We start from the raw sequence: 21,982 nt of genomic DNA on the forward strand, positions 1-21,982 counted from the left end.
AACTTCACTCCTGAGCATTTACAACTATTCGGAATTGCAGTTTTCCCCAACGCTAAGGTCAACTAGTTTGGCTCCGTGTGGCCTCCACTATAAGGTCAAGCAGTCACCCAAGGCTCTTGTAGACTGAATCATTCGCTCTCCCCTGCCCCCTCCCCGACAAAGCGCCTTAAATAGGATCTCGGGATCCCCATAGAAAAGAATCCTGGAGAAAGCGCACACATAAGGACCCCAAGGAATAAGAAAGATTGCCAAGGTGCTTCGCATTCTTTCCGCTGGGGGACGAGAGTAGACAACCGCGCCTGTAGGACACGCTCTTCTGCTGCACCTCCTCCGCTCCGCAGGGGGCGCTGTGGATAAATGGGGGGGGGGGGGGTGAGACGCCGTCGGCGGGGCCGCTCTAGCCACCCATTTATTTCGCTGCTCGGAGAGACTGCCGCGCCGCGGGGGCCTCCAAGATGGCGGCGCAGAGGAGGAGCCTGCTCCAGAGTGTGAGGAAACCGACCCGCTCTCCGGGCTGGGAGGGTTGGGAGCTCGGGGGTGTCCTCGGTGCAAGAGCGGTTGTCTTTAGATGGCAGGGTGTGGACCTCCTCGCCCCAGAGATCCGTGGGTGTTTGCAGCGCGCCCGCAGCCCGTGGGAGGCTGGCGCCTCGCCTGCTCTGCGCGTGCGCGCTGCAGGCCGGGCCTTCGGGGGGTCAAGGGCGCCGGGGTCCTGTGGAGTGGGAGCGTCCTGGAGCCGGAAGGGGACGTGGCTCCGCCGAGCGGTCCATCCGGAGCGCGGACAGGACTAATAATAAATAGCCCCGGTTATGTAAGGCGGGCTGTATCTCGGGCATTGTGTTGACCGCCTCACACTCATAAACTTCGCAGCAACACCAGAAGATAGCTCGGTACAATAGTTAACTTCTTTTTCAACAGATGAGGAAACCGAGGCCACACAACGGGTGTGAACGGCAGAGGCAGGATTAAAATCAGTCTGCTTTTAGAAATGTCCCCGAGCTTTAGGTTACTCAAAGAAGTGGTGACTTGGAGTTTTGGTTCTGCCTCCCAATTCACCAGATTCCCTTTGGCCTCACTCAGGGTCCTTTCTCTAAGGTGAGAATGCCACCCCTCCATGGTAGTCTGGACCTCCGCGGGTTTGATGCAGTCTTCCTGCCCCTGCATCTTTCCCACACGTGTACACAGTTACACGTGCATGGTTGCAGCACAGATCTTTGGATCGGCCAGAACGCTGATCCCCGGGTCGATGTCTGTGCCTCCTGAACTAGAATGTGGATTCCTTGAAGGCAGGGACTTGTGACCCCCTGCTTAGCGAGTTGACTCCACCACTAACCATTCTTGCATGCTAGGCGCTTGGTCGGTGTTTGTAACATCAGGAGAAAATTGGTCTGGAACTAGGCCTTGGCTTTGCAAGGAAGAGGGGAAATGGCACGCCTGCTCTTGAGGGTCAGAAGCGTGAGAAGTGGAAGGAGGGGGATGACCTTTACTATTGTATGCCTGTGTAGGCCTTTGTAAAACCGGAAATGGCGAGGTCTGGCTTTCTGCTTTGTTGGGTCCCTGAGGGCAAGGCCCTTGGATAAATGTCTCCATTGTAGAAAACATCTCTGGAACATTGATATGTTGTGGCCCCGAGAGAAAGAGGGGCTGGAAAAAAAAAATAGTAAATGATGCATGCTGAGTTGGCTTGCTAAGGAGAGAATAGTCACCTGGGTCAAATCGCTTCTCTGTCTCCTAGATGTGATGGAGCCCAAACAACTCCAGTCAGGTAGAAGGTAGACTTTTCCCAGCACCAGAATGTGTTCTCTGCGTGCTGGTGGACTTAGGTGGGTGGGGAGTGGATAGCTTTTAACACATAGTATCTTGATGTAAGGGAAGGGGCAGGCAAAGATAACTGCCATCCTCAAGGGTATGTTAGTGTCCAGGCCAGGCGGGATACAGGGCTTGTTGACCTGTCCTCTGTCCTGAATCTGGTGAGAGCAGTTCCAACACCTGTATTCTGCAGATGGCCTGGAAAGCGGTTAGTCTGCGGCTCTTGGGCCTTGGTGGTGGGAAGATGCATCGGCAGGTGCCCGTGCTCACTATGTTCTCAGCCCAGCTTGGGAACAGGAGCATATGCCATAGCACAGTGGGTAAGGTATAGTCAGTGTGGACTTCTGTCAGGAGCCCTGGACAGGCAGCAGAGAGCCCAAGAGGCTTTAAAGGATGCTATTTTTGCAAGATGGGAGAGGACGGACACCCGAAGGGAATGCAGGTTTAAATGTGTGTGAGGTGTCTGTATAACCCATCATGGTCAGATACAGCTCAGTGCTATAGGTCTGTGTGTTGAGAGGTAGTGAGGCTTGTGGGATAGGCTGGTGGTGGGCTCATACTTGGCAGGTTGGTAGAGTATCTGGCAGAAAGGTATGCTAAGGGATTTTTACCTACCCTCTCTAGGCAGTGTGGTACTTTAAAAGGTCTTTTGAAGAAAAGAGGTTTTTTTTTTTTGATAGCTTTGTGTATGTGTATTTCATTTGTTTTTAATTAATTCATTATTATTATTTGAGACAAGGTTTTTCTGTGTAGCCCTAGCTATCCTGGAACTCACTTTGTAGACCAGGCTGACCTTGAACTTACAGAGATCTGTCTGCCTCTGCCCCCCAAGTACTGGGATTAAAGCTGTGCACCACCACCAGGCTAAATTAATTTTTCAAAAATTCTATGTGTACGAGTATTTTGCCTGCATATAAGTGTTCTAGGTGCATGCCTGGTGCCTGTGGAGGCCAGAAGGAGGCACCAGGTTCTCTGGAACTGAAGTTAGACAGTTGTAGGTCACCATGTGGTGCTCGGAACTAAACCTGGGTCTTCTGGAAGACAAGCAAGTGCTCTTAACTACTAAACCATCCCTCTAGTACAGAATTTGTTTCTTTGGTTGTTTGTTTTGAGACTCCAACATAGTGATGTAGCACTGACTAGCCTCCAATTCACTATGTAGATCAAGCTGGCCTTGAACTCAGAGATCTGCTTGCCTCTGCTTCTGGAGTGCTGGGGTTAAATACATGCATCACCACAGCGAGCTCAGAAAAGTGGTCTTAAAGGAAACTTTAGACCAGTGATTCTCAGCCTTCCTAATGTTGTGACCCTTTAATACAGTTCTTCATGTTGTGGTGACCCCCAACCATAAAATTATTTCATTGCTACTTCATAACTGTAATTTTGCTACTGTTATAAATCTTAATGTAAATATCTGATATGCAACCATTGTGGGTCCTTAGACCCACAGCGAGACCCACAGGCTGAGAAAAAGCTGCTTTAGAAAAACCCAGCCGGGCTGGACGATGGTGGCACACGCCTTTAATCCCAGCACTTGAGAGGCAGAGGTAGGCGGATCTCTGTAAGTTCGAGGCCAGCCTGGTCTACAAAATGAGTTCCAGGACAGCCAAGACTGTTACACAGAGAAACCTTGTCTCAAAAAACAAAGAAAGAAAAGAAAAACCCAGCCCTTGTGGCCTGAAAAAACCAAGTCCCTTATAGCAGTTTCTCCAATCCAGAAGGGCTGCCCCAAGAATTGATACTATTAAATGAACTGTCACAATACTCTCCAAGTTTGGTTACCCTCAGCTATGGGGGCTCTGTAAACACCAGGGCCAACAGAGTAACCATCTGAGTGAGTGAAGCAAGAAGGAATTCCGCTTCAACACGACCTAGTTACTGGTGCTGGTTCAAACCTCTAGAGTCTGACACTGAGCAATTTATTTTAGACATATTTAAGTACAGTTCAACTTTGGAAAAAAGTTTCCCGGTGACAGTTATCACAGTAATGCTCAAGGAGTGACTACGTCAGAACTCTTTGCAGTCCGTGAGAATTAGTTCTACTGACTGAGGAACTGTGCTCAGGATAAAGGTCTAGGGAGGAGCAGTCTGGGATAAACAGTAGTCTGGAGATTGAGCTGTGGCCTGGCCCTACAGACAGCACAGATCACCAGACTCTCAACTACATTCATTCTCAGCCCTTCAGGCAGAAACTGGTATCCAGCCCTTCCAGTGAAGAGACAACCATGCGTGCTTAACATTCCTGGTCTCCCTAGTGCTCATCTGTGCCCTCTACTCTCAACCACCAACTTCTGCCTTAGTGCTGCCCAGAGTGGTCCCCTGAAGTGTCTGAGTGTCCCTCCTGTGGCAGGCATCGTGCAGGTGCTGGGGACACTGCCCTCATGAAGCTTATATTCTCGTGAAGGAGCCAGGTGGCAGACAGCGAATACAGATTATGTATAATTTATAGTATCTAGTGCACCCTGAAGTCCAGAAACAGAAGGGCAGGGTCGTTTCCAACACGGTGGTAGGAATAATAACAACATGGTGGGATGTGGGAGAGGATAACGTGTTTGAAAGCCTGCCATTTTCAGGAGTGCCATTTTCAAAGAGGCCAGTGTGGCTGGAACCCTTGGGGAAATAACCATAGTCTAACGGCACTATTGGCTTAGTGACTGCTGCTACAGCCTTCAGATTCTGCAGGTGATGGGAAGTTTCTGAGGGATTTCAGCAGGGGCCTGATGACATCTGATTTTTGGTTAGAGAAAAAAATCCTCTTGGGTTTGAGTGGTAAGAGGGGAAGCCTGGGGCCTGCTGAACATCTGGCTGGTGTGAGAGAACATTGGTTTGCCCAGGATGATAGAGTGGGTGGGAAATATCAGTGTGGCTGCCTTTTGGAGACAGCTGACAGTTACTGGTGAATGGAGTTGCCTGTGAGGTACGTGGCCGATGGAGACGAGCCAAAGACTCCAGGGTGCTGTTTGAGCATCACCTGTTGCCATACATGGAGTAAGGAGCCCTGGAACAGGAATGCCTTTGGGGCAGGAGAACTGAGGGTTTGGTTTGTCACTGTGGCACATAACTGTAATACCGGCCTCAGAGGCTAAGTTGGAAGTTCTGGGTCACTTGAGACCAGGTGTCTGAGGCCAACCTCGCAACATAGTAAGATGATGTCTCATATAGATATAGAGTTTAAAAAAGAAAAGAATATCAACCCGAAATCATTTTTAGACTTAGATTTGTCCTGAGCAATTATATTTACTAAATCACAGGTGCTACGTAGATATTTTTTTCTGGTGTACCTTAAATAAGTACTGGGCTGGTGGGTGTACTCCATTGGTAGTGTTTGGGTTTGATTCCCAGCGCCTCATTAAACTGAGCTTGATGGCATAAGCCTGTAATCCTAGCACTTGGGAGGCAGGAGCAAAAAGGTCAGGCTATATGAGACCTTGTTGCTAAACAAGTTTGTCCACTGAAATGAAAACATCTATTTAGGAAGAAGAAAAAAATCCAGGGCTGATGATATAGCTCAGTGGAAGAGTATTTGCCTGGTGTGCACAAGGCCTTGGGTTCCATCCCCAGACACTGGGTGGGGGCGGGGGGGGGGGGGGAATGGGACGGCGTGGAGAACCAAGTTGGTTAGGTCATCACCTGTAGCTGTTCACCAGCCATCAGGAACGAGGTCCAGCTGCTGTGCTGGTCCGCAGAGACCACACCACAGTTAGTAGTCCTTTGAGCATATATCGTGGAGACTGGCAGCAGCACAGAGAGTATTTGATGGAGGCTCTAGAGGGCAGTGGGAGCCTGGAGTGAGCTGGCCTCAGAGAAGTGGGTCACACAAGAGGTTTTGTGGAGAGAAGAAACTGCAGTCCCCCACCCTAAGCCATCTTCCCAGGGACATTGTTCTCCCTTCCAAGCTTCCTTTTGGTCTCTTTAGCAATGGGTTGCTTTCACCACAGAACACTCAGCCTTTTCATACCATAATTTGATATTCAAGCTGTGGCCTGAACTGGGAACGGGGCTTTGTCCACTTGTCTGCCCAGAGTTTTGAGATGAGTCCGAGTGGGGACAATTCTTCGCTCCTTGATTTCGATAAGAGTGCATGAGAATGTGAGGAACTCTTGCTTAAATAAATACACACAGGTGTATGTGAAGCCTCTGACGCTACACACACAAGGGTTACTTTTCAAACCATAGCAGGACACCCTCTCAAAATTAGGCTGGAATTGGGTCTTTTGAAGTGGTCTTTTCTCTTAGCACGTTTTCTGTTGAATTTTATGAACAGCTCTTTTGAATGATGGAGGAGTCATGGTTGGTTTGTGTGTGTGTGTATGTGTGTGTGTATATATGGCTCTGTGCTGGGGCTTGGAGTGTGAAACACCCCCTTCTCAGCTTCCCCAAGGCTAGCGCCCCCTGAGCTCACGGGCCTGGCATTTGGGGACGTGGGAGAGACTATGCATCAGTTAGTGCAGGGGCGGAGGAGTGGGTGGTTTGTGTGAGTAGCAAATATGTGACCTTTCCAAAAATTGTTCAGCAGTGTGGAGGAAGGATGAGACTTGGCAGACATGCTAATAGAATCGCTGGGGATGCTTCTCATGGATAGTCCCTGGCAGAATAGGAGAGGGATAGGAGAACACGCCCAGAGCTTACTCAGCCACAGTACAGCAAGTGGATCGGTAAAGTCAGGGAGGACCAGATACCCCTGGCTCACACTGGTACAACCTTCTGGCGTTCTCTGGCTACTTGCTACTAAATCAGTGTCTGAGGCCCAAGGTGACTGGGCCCCCTGTTGAAGGAGCACCCAGAGTACAGAAGAAACTGCCCATTTGTCACAAGGCCTAAGGCACTATTATGATGAGGCCAGTGTACTACAGGTGAATTACCTGTACTACTAAGGAAAAGCACATTAATTGCCTTGTAACATCTCCAGCAATGATCACACTTGAGTAATGAAGGCCTTCAAGTAGTCAACCATTTAACAGTACCAGGTTATAGCATGACAGTGGCCAGAGGCCACACGCTTAGTGACCTGATAGTGGAATGCCCCGTACTTATGCTGAAGCCAAATGGAAGCAGGATCGGGGTGGTGGGGGGACCTTAGTGTTCTCCTGGAGCCCGTGTCTCCATTATGAGGTTTGGTACGTGTTGGAAAAGCAGCAAAGAGATGGTTACTGATTGGGAAGGCGCTTGCTTTTCAGTTCCCTTCAGACTCCAGATGCTGTCAAGAGAAGGAGGGCTCAGTTTGGTCTTTTCATGCTCTCATTACTTTGATGACTTTTGCTGGTCTTTTTCTTTTTTTAAAAGAAGACTTATTTTGTTTTAATTTGTGTGTGCATGCCACTGAAGCCCCCCCTCCCCCCTTTGAGCAGACGGCAGTTTCAAGACTAGCCCTGGCTAGTCTGTACCAGGTTGGCCTTGAACTTGTGGTGGTTATATTTCTACTTTTCCTCCTGAGTGCTAGATCTAGCTGCTAATCTCTTTTAAAACCTAGATAATGGGCTGAAGAGGTGGCTTAGCAGTTAAGAGCACTTGCTGCTCTTCCCGAGTCCGTGACAAGCAGTAGATTAAGTAGATTTTCACTTTTTTGTCTTCCAGATACTGTAAGTCACACTGGCTTTCCACTTATTATAGTACTGGAAAAGTACTTGCATTCAAAACAAAGTCATCTGAGAAACTGATAAAATTGGAAGTGGATTGATGGCTTTTAGATGGATCTCAGCCTTTGGCCGAGGTCAGATGTAAAATTGGAAGTGTATAATTTATTGAGGACGATGTGTGGCTCCCAAGGTGGATTGGAGCAGGGACTGGGGGTGGGTAAGATTGAGAAATGCAAACAGGTGGATGTTGCCTCCCATGCTTGCTTTCAGTTCTGCTTGTTGGGTAAAATTTTGTCTTTATCTCACTAGTAAGCCAAGGCAAACTGGCCAGGAACTTACTGCTTAAAGATGGCCAGTGTAGAGCCTGGTGGTGGTGGTGGTGGTGGTGGTGGTGGTGGTGGTGGTGGTGGTACTGGTACTGCACACCTTTAATCCCAGCACTCGGGAGGCAGAGGCAGATGGGTCTCTGTGAGTTCGAGGCCAGCCTGGTCTACAGAGCGAGATCCAGGACAGGCAGAGCTACACAGTGAGAGAGACCCTGTCTCAAAAAAACAAACAAAAGGATGGCCAATGTAAAGTAAGTGGGACTCCTTTGGCAAGGTGCACTGGCGTAAGTAGTTGGCTTCAGGGTGTGCTCATCTCTGTGATTGTGGCAGTAAGACCAGAAGCCTCTCCATTTGAGGCCCCAATCAATGTATTGGGCTTTGCTTTTTTTTTTCCACTTTTATTTATTTATTTTTAATTTTGTGAGTGAGGGGTGGGATGGGGTGCATGAATGTTATGTGGAGGTTAGAGGACAACTTAAAGTCATTTCTCTCCTTCCACCACGTGCATGGATTCTGGGGCTCAAACTCGGGATTCCAGGCTTGGAAGCAAGGGACCGAGCCATTTTGCCCACTCTGTTTGAGCTTTTCTTTGTTGTTGTTTTGAATTTTGTCTTTTGTTGAGACAGGATCTCTCTAAATAATCCATGCTGCTCTCTAACTCACTCTGTACACCAGGCTGGCCTCGAACTCACAGAGATCCGCCTGCCTCTGCCTCCCGAGTGCTGGGGTTAAAGGCGTGCACCACCACACCTGACTCCGTGGTGGACTTTTCAAGGAATGTAAACTCTTGGTGTGGACCCCTTCTGCCAGAGGTGAGTTTACTTCCCCTACCTTTTGTCAGGGCAGTGTTTTAGACGTCGTTTTGAAGTGCTGTGTGGAAGGCTTTGGCTGAACAAGCTTCACAGCTGTGTGAGATTGTTGGCCTGTCAGGGTGAGGTTCAAAGCTCTGTCAGTACTCTGGAAGGCTGGACGGACTGTTAAGGTGTCATGTGACCTATGTGAATGTAGGTTTAAAAGTCTTCCACAGGAGTGTGATTGGGGGACACTAACCTGCCAGACTTCTCAGGAAGGACTGGCTTTATCTGACAGTGGGTGTGTGCTTGCCCTGAGAGGCTGGCTGCCTCTTCCCTGACTCAAAGCTCTTCTTTCTCATATGTTGCTTTTTTTTTTTTTTCTTTAAGAGACAGGTTCTCTCTTTGTAACCCTGTCTGTGCTGGAACTCACTATGTGGACCAGGCTTGCCTATCTCTGCCTCCCAAGTGCCAGGGTTTAAGGCGTGTGCCACTGCACCCGGCATGTGGTTTCTATCTTGCCACTTGATTTTTTTCCCCTTGTTTTACTTTTATCATTACTCTTGAGGGCTTTCAGTAGTGTCACCGTGTCACCTGCAGGGAGAAAAGGCTTTAGTTCTTGGTCACATTCTACACTGTCATTCTTTTTTCTTTCTAATTGTCTGGGCTCACACATCCAGTTGAACGTTTTTAAGTTGATGCAGAAAGTAGGCAGCCTTACTGTATTCTAATGAAAATGGAAGTTGCTCCTCTCTGGGTTAGCCACTAAATGAGATGTTGGCATCGACATTATGACAGACTGAAGTATACACTTGTAATGTATACACTTCTAACATCGGTTAGGGGGAGGTGGCTCTGTCGATAAAGCACTTGCTGTACAAGGACCAGAGTTTGAATCCCCAGCACCCATGTAAAAGCAGATGCTGTGTGTTGACCTACCTGTAATCCCAGCACTCACCAAGACTGGCTGGAATTGTGTGTCTTCCAGGTTCAGTGAGAGATCCTGCGTCAGTGAATAAAGTGGAGCGCAATCAAGGAGACTCAATGTCAGTTTTAGCCCCTTGCCCCGTACACACCCAGACATGTGAACACACATACACTCATCCTGTACACATACAAAAAGAAAAGAAAGTGCAGTAAACGTGGTTTTGGGGTGCTTTTTTCAAGATAAACAAAGACTGTGTAAGTGCACAGTGGCACTGAAGTCTTGATAAAAATATTGTTTGCCAGCTAGTAAAAGGATAAATCTCCAGAATTTACTGACTCAACATTGCAAAAATCAAATTAAAAAGAAAACAATGATTTAGAGTCAGGCATGGTGGCACATGCCTTTAATCCCAGCACTTGGGAGGCAGAGACAAGTAGATCTCTTTGAGTTCAAGGCCAGCTTCGTCTACATAGCAAGGAGTTCCATGGCTACCCAGTGAGGCCCAGTTTCAAACCTCCCCCTACAAAAGAAGTTTATTTTTATTTCTTGTGGATGGATGCTTTGCCTGTAAACATGTCTGTGCATGGTGTGTGCAATGCCTGTGGGCGCCAGAAGAGGGCATCAGTCAGAGCCTCTGGGACTGGAATTACACAGGGTTGTGAGCCACAATATAAGTGCTGGGAATTGGACCCTGGTCCTCTGGAAGAACAGTCAGTGCTCTTAACTACTGATTCATCTCTCCAGCCCCTGAAAAAGAGATTTTTAAAAATATAGTGTATGAGTTGTAATTACTGAAGGTCAAGGTACCAACTGGGTACATTGACATTGTTATGCTCACAGGTTTTTGATTTGGGAGTGTTTGTTATTTCTTTATCAGCTAAATATGGCCTTGGTGGTCAGTACAACATCGACCCACCCAGAGCATCTTCCTGGGTTCCCACCATGCATTGCTTCCTGAGTAACACCAAGGCAGGTTTTCCAATAAGTGTATGTGTCCTTTATTTGCACATGGTAGCAACTAGCTTTTTTCTTTAAAATTTTTCCTTTATTTGTGTGTGTGTGTGTGCGTGCGTGCGTGTGTGTGTGTGTGCGTGTGTGTGTGTGTGCGTGTGTCTGCAGACATGCATGTGGAGGTTGGAGGACAACTTGTAAGAGTTGGCTCTCTTTCCACCATTTGAGTCCTGGGATCAAATCCAGAAAATTAGGCTTGGTGGTGCTGCAGGCCGCAGGAAAATGTATGGAATCCAGACACTATCAGCTACTACTTGGAAAGGTCAAGGACTTTTCCGAAGGTCAAGCCATGGCTTAAGAAGTCTTGGTATTTTAGCCTTTGTGTATTTATTAGCTGATTCCCGCAGTGATTTTCTTTTTATGCTGAGTATGCTTCCAAGAACTAACAGTGCATTGACCTGAAATTCTTCCCTAGCATCCTAGGCATAGCTTTGTTTCTTGTGCAAATGAAGCTCAGACCCTCCTTCCTCTCACAGCCCAAATGGCATCCCAGAGCACTTGACTCAGAACAAAAGGGTTTTTTGCATACCAGGTGCAATGTAGCTTTGAGGCAGAATTCCTAGCTCCTAGCAGAGTTACCCCGCCCTGCCAGTATATGGCAGCATAGGAAAATAGAGGCAGTTTTATTTTAGTGATTTATAGACTCGTTACCTAACCACCTGTAAGATTGTAGTTTGAGCACATTTATGATAGACTCGTAACGTTTCACCTAACCACTTATAAGGATATATTTTGAGCACATAAATTCCCTTTCTGATTTATTCCAGGCCTTATCTGACCCCATTTCCTCTATTCACTTCCCTTTGGGTTGCAAATGAAGTTGGCTGTCTTGGCTCTTGTAGGGAGCTTGGAAGCCTTGCTTTGAATAGGTAAGAGTCAGGCTGCTGGTAAGACAGGGACCAGTTCTAGAGAGGAAGGGGAAGGAACAAAGATGGAGAAGGAGGAGGCTGAAGATGAGGACGGAGACGGAAAAGAGAGGACAGGAGGAGAAGGGACAGAGAGGAGCTAAGTATAAGAACAGGAAAGAAGCTATGTAGAGAGAAAACTAAAGAGTTTCATCATGTACATCATAGATTAGATTATTAGCTGGTCTTAGATTCTTCCCAGGCCCTGGGAGAGGGCTATCAAGGGGCTCAGACTCCCCAGTGCTGGGATTACAGGTGTATGCCATGTTGTGCCCTGGCGCAAGACCCCCAAAGAGACCATCAGAGACACGAACTCACCGAAATGCAAAAGCAAGGTTTAATGAAGCAGTTCAAGCCGAGGCAGGGCCCTCGTCAAGCCATCCAACACAGTAGAGGCTGGAGGAGGTGCCCGCCCCTCTGCAAGCTCAGTTTTTAAAAACAAGGTTACATCATTTAGGGGTGCTAGTATGGGTACAATTGCTATACATAGTCACAATTCTCCAGTCTTACAACACAAAGCAAACTCTTAACAGAACCATTTGAATTAACATATATGGTGCTATAGATAACAATTTTCTCAGTCTTACAACTTTAATAGAGCCATTTGAATTTTCTTGCTAACAAAACATAGGAAAAACTTCTGATGTATTCACAAACTTAAATATTTCCTTAACTCCACAAAACCAGGGTGCATTAATATCAATAAATTAAACATAATTTCTGCGAACATACATTCAACCTTAATTCACTCATAACTCATCCTTTTCTTTATAATTTTTAAAACAAACTCAAACCTAGTTAGAAGAAAACCCAAACTCATACAATTCCTACAAACCCATATTGAAAAGCAATATTCTTAATCTAACCATTAACACTTTGAAAACTTTTAGCAAAACATCCAAAAGCAGTTTCTTAATAAAACTCTTTATACTTTAAAAATAGTCTCTTAGTATACTCTTAGTATACCCCATTTGCATTTCTTACTAACAAAATATGACATTAATCCACTCAACAATTTTTTAAATTAAATAGACTAAGGAATATTAACTCCCTTTTCTTTATAATTTTTTAAGCAAAATCTCAAGCCTAGTTAGAAAACCCAAACTTTTCTGTTTAAACAGTTCCATTTGTAACACAAAACCAGTTCCATAAGTAATTACATTTTTATATAAACAGTTCCACAAAACAATTGCATTTTTAACACAGAACAATTCATGAATCACCAGCATATATGCATACAAAAAACTGCAACTTGAGTCAAGGTAGAAACAATAAATTTCTTAATCTAAACAGTTGCATTTTAACACAATTCCAGAAAACAGTTTCTAGGTCATTACTGTAAGTAAACTCAAAATTGTCCCGTTGCAGTGAAATCTATTGTTCATTTCATTAAGTCCCAAAATTCAAATGATAAATTCTGGTACGAGCCTTCCAAATATGAAGAAATCCATAACAAAAATCTTTTTGTAGTTAACAATTTTAGTTTAAACAAGCATCTCTGCAACTTTTGTTCTCACAGAGATCTTTTTAGTTACAGTAGTATTCTAAACCTCACCGTTTTTGATGTTAGCTCAGGTTTTTCTGTATTGTTTCAGCTAAAGATGGTGATACTGTCCAAAAATTTTTCAGCTAAGAATGAAGTTTCTTTTTTTTTTTTTCTTTTTTAAAGATTTATTTTGTATACAGTGTTCTGCCTGAAGGCCAGAAGAGGGCGCCAGATCTCATTACAGATGGCTGGGAGCCACCATGTGGTTGCTGGGAATTGAACTCAGGTCCTCTGTAAGAGCAGTCGGTGCTCTTAACCACTGAGCCATTTCTCCAGCCCCCTAAGAATGAAGTTTCTTAAAGCAATGCTAGAAAGCTTAATCTTACCTCTTGAAAACTCAGATCAGATAAAAGGCTACCTATAAGAGCAAATAAACCACTTTAAAATCCTTAAAACAGGGAAAGCAGTTTATACACTGAACATTGTCTTAGATATGAAGAAACTTACGTGAAATTTAAAAAGTTCTCTGATAGAAAAGAAAGCTTTACTCCTGGATAGTTCTGTTCTGCCCTGGCTGGGCTCTTTCCCCAGACAGCGTTCTGATTCAGCAGCACAACTGCTTCAGACACAGTTCAGCTTTACTGTTTTCCCAGAAAGGTCCTTTCTCTGATAGGAAAGCTTTTCTCAGATTTCTTTTTGCAGCTGTGGACCTATCAACCCGGGACTTGTAGAAAAGCGGGCAACTGTGCTGTTCCCACCGGCTTTAGCTTTGTTTGTTCAGTAGCACCTTCCTACCTCAGCTTATGCTCCAGGAAGTTTACAGCTGCAGGAACCCTAGTATCCCCGAAATGCACTCCAACTCAGAGATGCTGGCCAGTTGCCTCTGGGTTTTTGCTCAGAAGAGGTATAATGCTTCAGGGGATCTTTTCGTTAGGAAGATTAGGAGCACCTTTTCATAGCTCACTCAGAAACAAAAGCCTTGATGCCTCAGCTCAGCTGTAACTGAAAAGCTTGGCTTTTTTTGCTTTTCTCAGGTAAAGTTTCCTGCTCTATTGGGCTGGCTCGTTATGGCTCTTCACTCACACTCTCCCAAGCATTTCCCCCAGGGTACTCTGACCCACTGTCTTGCTATCTTGAAGAGATAGAGCTTAAAAGACAGGCTTTTAGGAACTTGCCCTGTCTTCTGCATTGCCGGGAGGATTTTTAAAGCTTGAAAGAGAGCTTAGAGAGGTTTTGCTGTCTTTTTTTTTTTTTTTTTAATTTTAAGATTTATTATGTATACAGCATTCTGCCTGCATGTGTCCCTGCAGGCCAGAAGAGAGCACCAGATCTCATAACAGGTGGTTGTGAGCCACCATGTGGTTGCTGGGAACTGAACTCATGACCTTTGGAAGAGCAGTCAGTGCTCTTTCTGTGTAGCTTTGCACCTGTCTTGGATCTTGTTCTGCAGACCAGGCTGGCCTCGAACTCAGAGATCCACCTGTCTCTGCCTCCCGAGTGCTGGGATTAAAGGCGTGCGCCACCACCGCCCGCAGTCAGTGCTCTTAACCACTGAGCCATCTCTCCAGCCCCAGGTTTTGCTGTCTTAAGAGGTTTGTTGTTTTCCCTTAGAACTTATCACAGGTGGTCCCCATACTAGTATCTTCAGGTGATTCTAATTTTTGTCCTTCTGAGAGAGAAAGTTAAGGCTTTAGTTTTTAAGTTTAAGAGATCTTTTAGTTTGAGAAAGATTAAGGCTTTTTAGAGCTTTTTAGAGTTTTTTTCCGAATTTTTCAAGAAAAGCTTTAAGATTTTTTTCCCAAGAGAGAAAGACCAACTTTTCCCAAAGCTTCCCAACTTTAAACTTTTTGGTTTTTTACACCTGCATTTTTGCCTCAGGGAGAAATCACTTTCTCCTGCCGCTTGGCCTTAGCATTTCAGCTGTCCCTAGGCCAAAATCTTCCATAGGAAACTTTTTCTTCCCCATAAGCTCAAAGAAGAGCTTTTTTACTACCCATAAAGCTCAAAGATTTTCCCCCCCAGTTTGCGTTCATAGCCCCCCAAATTAGAAAATTGAAGAGTTTTTCTGTCTAGTTGCCTTACTTATTTTTTCCTACACGATCTTACACTTTTTCCTATACTATATTACTATACTATACCTTATACTTATTTTTCACAGAAATTGAGAAAGGGATAGAAGATAGAAAATTTTGACAGAAGGGAATTTTGCGCTGCAGCATCGGATATCCTTCCAGTACGTTTTCCTTTTCTCTCGAGGATAAAACCCCTGCCCCTCAATTTTATATATATATACACATACACTGGCATGCCACTTTCCACTGGCAGGGCTGACTCACACTTTCGCCAAAAACTCTGTAATAAAACTATTATTTTCCTTTTTCTTTAGTCCCTGTTCATGGTGCCATTCTGTGGGGCATTTACCCACCAACCCCGCAGTTCCCCAGAGTTTTCTTGAGGGCGAGCAGCAGGAAATATTAGATAGAAGGATTTATATTGCGGAGATAAACAGATAGAAAATAAAGGATAGCCTCGAGAGGGAATGGAACCTTTTCCAAGGGCCCTGACTGTCTCTGCCCCAGGGTTATTATAGAGATGCCAAGGGGTGGAGCGAAAGGCCTCCTCCCCCAGCACAGCCAAGTGCAGACCATTTCAGACACCCTGCATTCAGGCCCGTGGCCCTAATCATCCTCTATGCGGACCTGCTGGGTAAAGCCACGAGGAACCTGAAAACGGGCTCCCACAGAGCATTGTCAGTTTAATTTGTGCAGGTATACCCATGATGGCCATAACTTCTAGCAAATGAGTGATTATAGAATCAGCTTTTTCAGAACTCAAAGTTCATATTTCAGCACAATTAAAATATCACCACAGCTCTCACTTGACCTAATGTCACCAGAGCTAAGCAGAACTTGAGCCATTTCATTTCCAGAGTAACTTTTAGATATAATCCTCAAGGACTAATGGGAGACCCAGAGACTCTTCACATCCTGGGGTGAAATTGTGACTGAAGCGAACATCCCATGAGGAAAACATGAATGAGTGTGGAGGCATACCATATTCATGGATCAAGAGTTTGGTGGAGTGGAGATGGCAGTTCTCCCCAGGCTGGCCTGTGATTTAAGTAATTGCAATCATTTATTCATTTGTTTTTGAGACAAGGTCTCATTGTGTTACCCAGCCTGGTGTCAAACTTGTGATCCTACTGCCTCAGCTTCTCAAATGTTGGAATTACAGGCTGGTACTTGTAGGCCTGGATTCCCGACAAGACGTGTGTGTGTGTGTGTGTGTGTGTGTGTGTGTGTGTGTGTGTGTGTGTGTGTGTGTGCGCGCGTGCGCACACACACAGACATATAGGGAAAGTAATTCTAAAATTTACATGGGAAGGCAGAGAAACTAGACTAGCCAAACAGTCTTAGAGAAAAAATAATACAGTAAGAGAAATCCTAGGTCAGCGGTTCTCAACCTGTAGATCCTGCATCTCAAATATTTCCATACGATTCATAACACTAGCAAAATTATAGCAATGAAATAATTTTTTTTTTTTTTTTTTTTTTTTTTTTTTGGTTTTTCGAGACAGGGTTTCTCTGTGTAGCTTTGCGCCTTTCCTGGATCTCGCGCTGTAGACCAGTCTGGCCTCGAACTCACAGAGATCCGCCTGCCTCTGCCTCCCGAGTGCTGGGATTAAAGGCGTGCGCCACCACCGCCCGGCTCGCAATGAAATAATTTTATGGTTAGGGTCACTACAACCAACAAGAGGAGCTGTATTAAAGAGTCACAGCATGGGAAAGGTTGAGAATCACTGGTGCTACAGGTGAATTTAAGATGTCCTATAACAAAGCTGAAGGGATAAAATGTTCATCACAGAGATGAACAGAACAGAGTCCAGAAACACAGCAGAGGTCTGATGGTAACTCAGTGGAGGATGCTGATCTTCAAGGGTGGTGTTAGAACCATTGGACAGCTATATGCAGAGGGACATTGACCTGGAGCTTCCTGCTACAGAGATTAATTCAAAAGAGGTCTCGAATGGAGACATAGAACTGTAAAATTTCTAGTGAATGTGAGGTTCTCATGGCCTAGGCTGCTCAAGGAGCTCTTGGATATGACTCACAGCACAGACCATAAAAGGAAGAAATCAATAAAATTGAAATCATCAAAAATTTATGTTTATTCTACCAAAACCAATATGAGGTAAATGGAATGGCAAGCTACCGACTTGGGAAAGTATTTACAAATCATGTAGTCAACAAAGGACCGTACTGCAAAATATATAAAGAACTCTCAGAACTCTGTTGTTAAACAATACAGTTCAAAAGGAGGCATAAAATAAAATGCTTGCCAGAGAGGACCTGTGGGTAGCAAGTAAAAAGATGTTTTAGTATCATTAAGTGTTAGGGAAATGCAAATTACCCCACGAGATCAGGCATACTTTATAGAGTCTCTGAAGTAAAGAACGGACAGATGATACCCAGTGCTGACCAGGACGCCGTCCCCTTGGAGTGCTTGCTGCTGGCCAGAGTACACGTGGTGCAGCTGCTCTGCTAAAGCTACACACCCAGGGGCTGGAGCAGTTAAGAATCCTTGTTGGCTCCTCCAGAAGACTTAATTTTACTCCTCGAACCCCTGTCCAGTGGTTTACCACGCCTCAGGTTCTAGTTCCCCCTTTAGGCTTCCAGGAGCAGCCATGCACATAGGGTATTTGCTCACATATACAAATACATAAGTTTAAAATAGTAAGTATCAACCTATCTCTCTGTCATATTTGAGACAGGGTCATCAGCTCTGGCTGGCCTGCCTCCCAAGTACTGGGACTAAAGGTGTGTACCATCACTCCCGGCCCTATAAAGAAATTTAAAAGAAAAAGCTAAACATCCTTTTAATTGGACCTGGTGTTTTGTTTGTTTAGTTTTTTTTTTTTTTCTTTTTTTTTTTTTTTTTTTTTTGGTTTTTTGAGACAGGGTTTCTCTGTGTAGCTTTGCGCCTTTTCCTGGAACTCACTTGGTAGCCCAGGCTGGCCTCGAACTCACAGAGATCCGCCTGGCTCTGCCTCCCGAGTGCTGGGATTAAAGGCGTGCGCCACCACCGCCCGGCTTGTTTGTTTAGTTTTTAGAGACAGGGTTTCTCTGTGTAGTTTTGGTGCCTGTCCTGGATCTCGCTCTGTAGACCAGGCTGGCCTCGAACTCACAGAGATCCGCCTGGCTCTGCCTCCCGAGTGCTGGGATTAAAGGCATGTGCCACCACCACCCGGCCGGTGTTTTGTTTTTGTATGTGTGTGTACCACATGCATGTCAGCCTTCCAGTAGATGTTTGTGACCCAAGCAGCTAGGTAGTTACCAAAAGAAATGAAAAGTTAGGCAGGGCACACGCCTTTAATCCCAGCACTCAGGAGGCAGAGTCAGGTGGATCTCTGAGTTCAAGGCCAGCTTGGTCTACAGCATGAGATCCAGGACAGCACCAAAGCTACATAGAGAAACCCTGTCTCAAAAAGAACCAAAAAAGGAAAAAAAAGAAAAGTTAAACTCAGATAAAAGCTTGCACATGAATGTTGCCCAAATGTAGTCCTTTAGAGCATTGGGGATAAGCAGACTCCTCCTTTGTCCAACAATGAGAAAAGAGAACTATGGGAAAGATGAGCAAGCTGTTACTGCATCCAAGCAACAATGTGGCTGAATCTCAAGGGCAGCATGCACAAAAGAAGCCAGCCTTACAGGGTTGTACACCAACCACATGCTTTGACAGATGGCCTTGCACTGGGGACTCCCAGAGGCCTAAGCCAACTGGAAGTGCAGAGCAGGTTAGGCAGGTGCTGTTTCCTTTCCTTCCTTCCTTTCTTTTTTTTCAAGACAGGGTTTCTCTGTGTAGCCCTGGTTGTCCTGGATCTCGCTCTATAGACCAGGCTGGCCTTGAACTCACAGAGATCCGCCTGCGTCTGCCTCCCAAGTACTGAGATCAAAGACGTGCACCACCACCACCCGGCTGACAGATGCCATTCTTAAAAAGGCAAAACCACAGGATGGTGAACAGGCCAGTGTGTCAGGCCTGGGGTGGGTGGAGCAAACTCCCAAGGGATGTGAAGTGTCAGGCATTCTGTGTCCTGACCAGAGGTAGTAATACAGATATCTAGTGTATCAGCATGACTACACACCCAAAGAGATTAACTTCACTACATGATCATTTAAAATAAAACAGACTCCCACACCCTGCAACAGTGGCTCCAGGGCACTAAATACTGAACAAAAGCTTTGAAATAGATGAATGTGGTATAAAAGCAATTAAAATCGGAGGATGTGTATGTCTATAAACTGACTTCTCACTATGTAAATAGCAGAAGGTGAAATTTGCCACAGAAGCTAGCTCTTTCCATATCTGGAGCAGCCAGCTGAAGTGGTTTTACATCTTTTTCTTTCGTTTCTTTTTCTTTTTTGCCTTTTTTTTTTTTTTTTTTTTTTTTTTTTTGAGGCAGGGTTTCTCTGTGTAGACCAGGCTGGCCGTGAACTTAGAAATCCACCTGCCTCTGCTTCTGCCTCCCAAGTGCTGGGATTAAAGGCATCTACTACTACCACCCAGCTGTTTTACACCTTTTTTGAAAACTAGCATGTAAGAAATTGCATCTGGTGGTTGTAATTGTTTAATATTTCAATAAAACTTTCCAACTTTTTCAAAGTATTTTTATGTTATATGTATGAATGTTTTGCCTGCGTGTGTACCACATATAGGTCTGATGCCTGCCGTGTGGGTACTTGCTTTCTGGACCTTTGAGATAGCCTTCCAGTGGGTGTTTGTGTCTTTAATCTTATGCTGTCTCAGTCTAGGCCTCAGCTGTATATGCAGGGTGCTTTGGGGAGCCTCAGGGCACACTGGCCACAGTCTACCTTAGCCAGGTCCTTCTGCCCATCCTCCCTAACTGCAGGATAGAGAATGTATAATTGAGGCCTTGCACAAGACCAAGTTCCCTGGCTGCCAGATAGGGTCTTCTCCAGTTTATTGCACATGAACACGAAGACATGGCTGATAAGCAACCCATCCCCAGTGACCATGGGGTCAGATAGTCCTGAGTCCTGCACTCACGAGGGCTTCCATTGTGCTGCTTCCTACTGCTGTGTCTTGCCTACTAATAAGTCCTACCTCCAAAAGGAAAGGGGAAGAGAAAGAAATAAAAGAAGATACAGATGCTTACGGGCCACCTCTAGGAACCTTACAAAATTAAGAGTTTGGATGTTTGCCTGGCAGTGGTGGCACATGCCTTTAACCCCAGCACTCTGGAGGCAGATGCAGGCCTGATCTACAGGACGAGTTCCAGGACAGTCAGGGCTATACAGAGAAATCTTGTATTTAAAAAAAAAAAAAGAATTGGATGTTTAGGCCAAAACTTGGAGAGAGAGAGAGAGAGAGAGAGAGAGAGAGAGAGAGAGAGAGAGAGAGAGAGAGAGAGAGTGTCTGCAGTTATTTTGCAAAACATCTTGGTTTGAGATCTGGTAGGATGGGATAAAAGTCAATTGTAGGCATGAGAGATGGAACCAGGGTGCAGTATGAGTACACTAGGCAGTGACCCCTCAGTCGGTGATCCCAGAAGACTTGGTGGACAAGAAAAAGGGTGTGCATGGTCCTTCAGGCCGCAGCTGTTGGAGAAGATGTGGTGGGGGAGATGGGAAGGGACACAGGTGGAGGCCTCCATATCAGGAAGGATGACAGACTGACTTGCAGGCTGGAGTTTCCGAAGGCCAGGTCCCAGCTACCTTCCTGAGAGCATGTGTGGGAAGCTGTTTATAACGCAGACAACCCAGGCTGCACCCAGGTCAGGCATTGTGCCGCCGGGGCAGCGTTCTGCAGTTGGTTTCCTTCGTGCTGCCCAGTCAGAACCTTTGTGGGAGGAGTGTGACCAAAGAGTCCTCTAAGTTGGGCTTAGGCCTGTGTGCTGCACTAGCGTTCCCCGCCTTGTATTGCAGCTCTCTCTGAGAAGCCATGCTGAGCTTTCCACTTGGGAATGCTGCCGTTTTAGGATTTCCATGGGAACCAGTTTGTGGATACACCACGAAAACAGGAAACCTTTTTGTAAGGGTCTCTTCAGAGAAGTGCCATTTCCCAGACAAAACCATCTTCCGGGACTTGGAGAAGCAGGTGCAATGGGATCTGGGGAAGATGGCGGGCTTTCACAGTTGCCTGGTGTTTCTCAGGAGCAGCAGCCAAGCTGGACGGATGACCTGCCACTCTGTCATCTCTCTGGAGTCGGTTCAGCTTCCAACCGTAGCTATTCTGCTGATGGTAAGGGCCTCGAGAGCCACCCTCCAGAGGACAACTGGCTCAAGTTCAGGTACGTGTGGCATTGCTGTATTGGATAGAGAAAGTCGGTTCATGAGCAGGAAAAGATTCTGTCTTGCCACTACTGTGTACGAGGCTTGCCTGTGAAGTGGGGCCTGTGGGAAGTGACCACTACTGTGGTCCTTTCCATGTCTAGTTAAGCCAAGGGCCTGCTATGGGGTAAGGATGGAGTAGGCTGAGAGGGAGGATCAGCAAGCAGGTCATTTTCATAGTGAAATGATGGCCACCATGTGGGGCCTAGATGAATACCTGAAGCCTTTTCTGCCTTTAGCCCCTCCCCGATTCCGTTCCTCCTTCCCCATCACCTTCATGCCCCTGGTCTCAGCCCTCTTCCTGCCCTCCCTCTGTTAGAAGTGAAAACAACTGCTTCCTGTATGGGGTCTTCAATGGCTATGATGGCAACCGGGTGACCAACTTCGTGGCCCAGAGGCTCTCTGCAGAGCTGCTGCTGGGTCAGCTCAACACTGAACACACTGAGGCTGATGTGCGGCGGGTCCTGCTGCAGGTAAGGGGTTGGGCTGGCTGCCAGTAGCCTCTCTTCTCTGGAACTTGGGCCCTGCAGTTCTAAATGTGGACAGGGTGATTTGAAGATTACCTGCTTTTTCATCCCCTACCAAAGATCAATTCCGGGTACAGTTGATAGTAGCAAGGGTTCCTTGCCCCCCAGGAGTCTAGGGCAGGCGGGGAGCAGCAGCTTTTCCATTGGTAGCAGGGCTGACTTGGGAGGAGGCATCACCTGGAGTGGAGAATGGAGGCCCTGGGAGGATAAGGTCCTTACCAGTGACCTCTTTGCTTGGGATGTGGTTAGGTGCTCATTCTCCAGTGCTGACGGCA

The 21,982-nt window shown here is 46.1% G+C and overlaps 1 protein-coding gene across 1 annotated transcript in view; it reads left to right on the forward strand.

The window, feature by feature from the left end:
• The first annotated feature begins 367 nt into the window (after positions 1-367).
• Positions 368-21,982, forward strand: part of Tab1 (TGF-beta activated kinase 1 (MAP3K7) binding protein 1) — a 36,312-nt gene continuing 14,697 nt past the window's right edge. The window contains exons 1-3 of the mRNA XM_052748374.1: positions 368-488; positions 21,004-21,140; positions 21,500-21,653. Coding sequence (XP_052604334.1) covers positions 456-488; positions 21,004-21,140; positions 21,500-21,653 — 324 coding nt within the window. The 5' untranslated portion in view covers positions 368-455. The remainder of the gene's footprint in view (positions 489-21,003; positions 21,141-21,499; positions 21,654-21,982) is intronic.

The sequence above is a fragment of the Peromyscus californicus genome, unplaced genomic scaffold, assembly GCF_007827085.1.
Source record: "Peromyscus californicus insignis strain IS unplaced genomic scaffold, ASM782708v3 Scaffold_20__1_contigs__length_68692818, whole genome shotgun sequence".
NCBI lineage: Eukaryota > Metazoa > Chordata > Mammalia > Rodentia > Cricetidae > Peromyscus > Peromyscus californicus.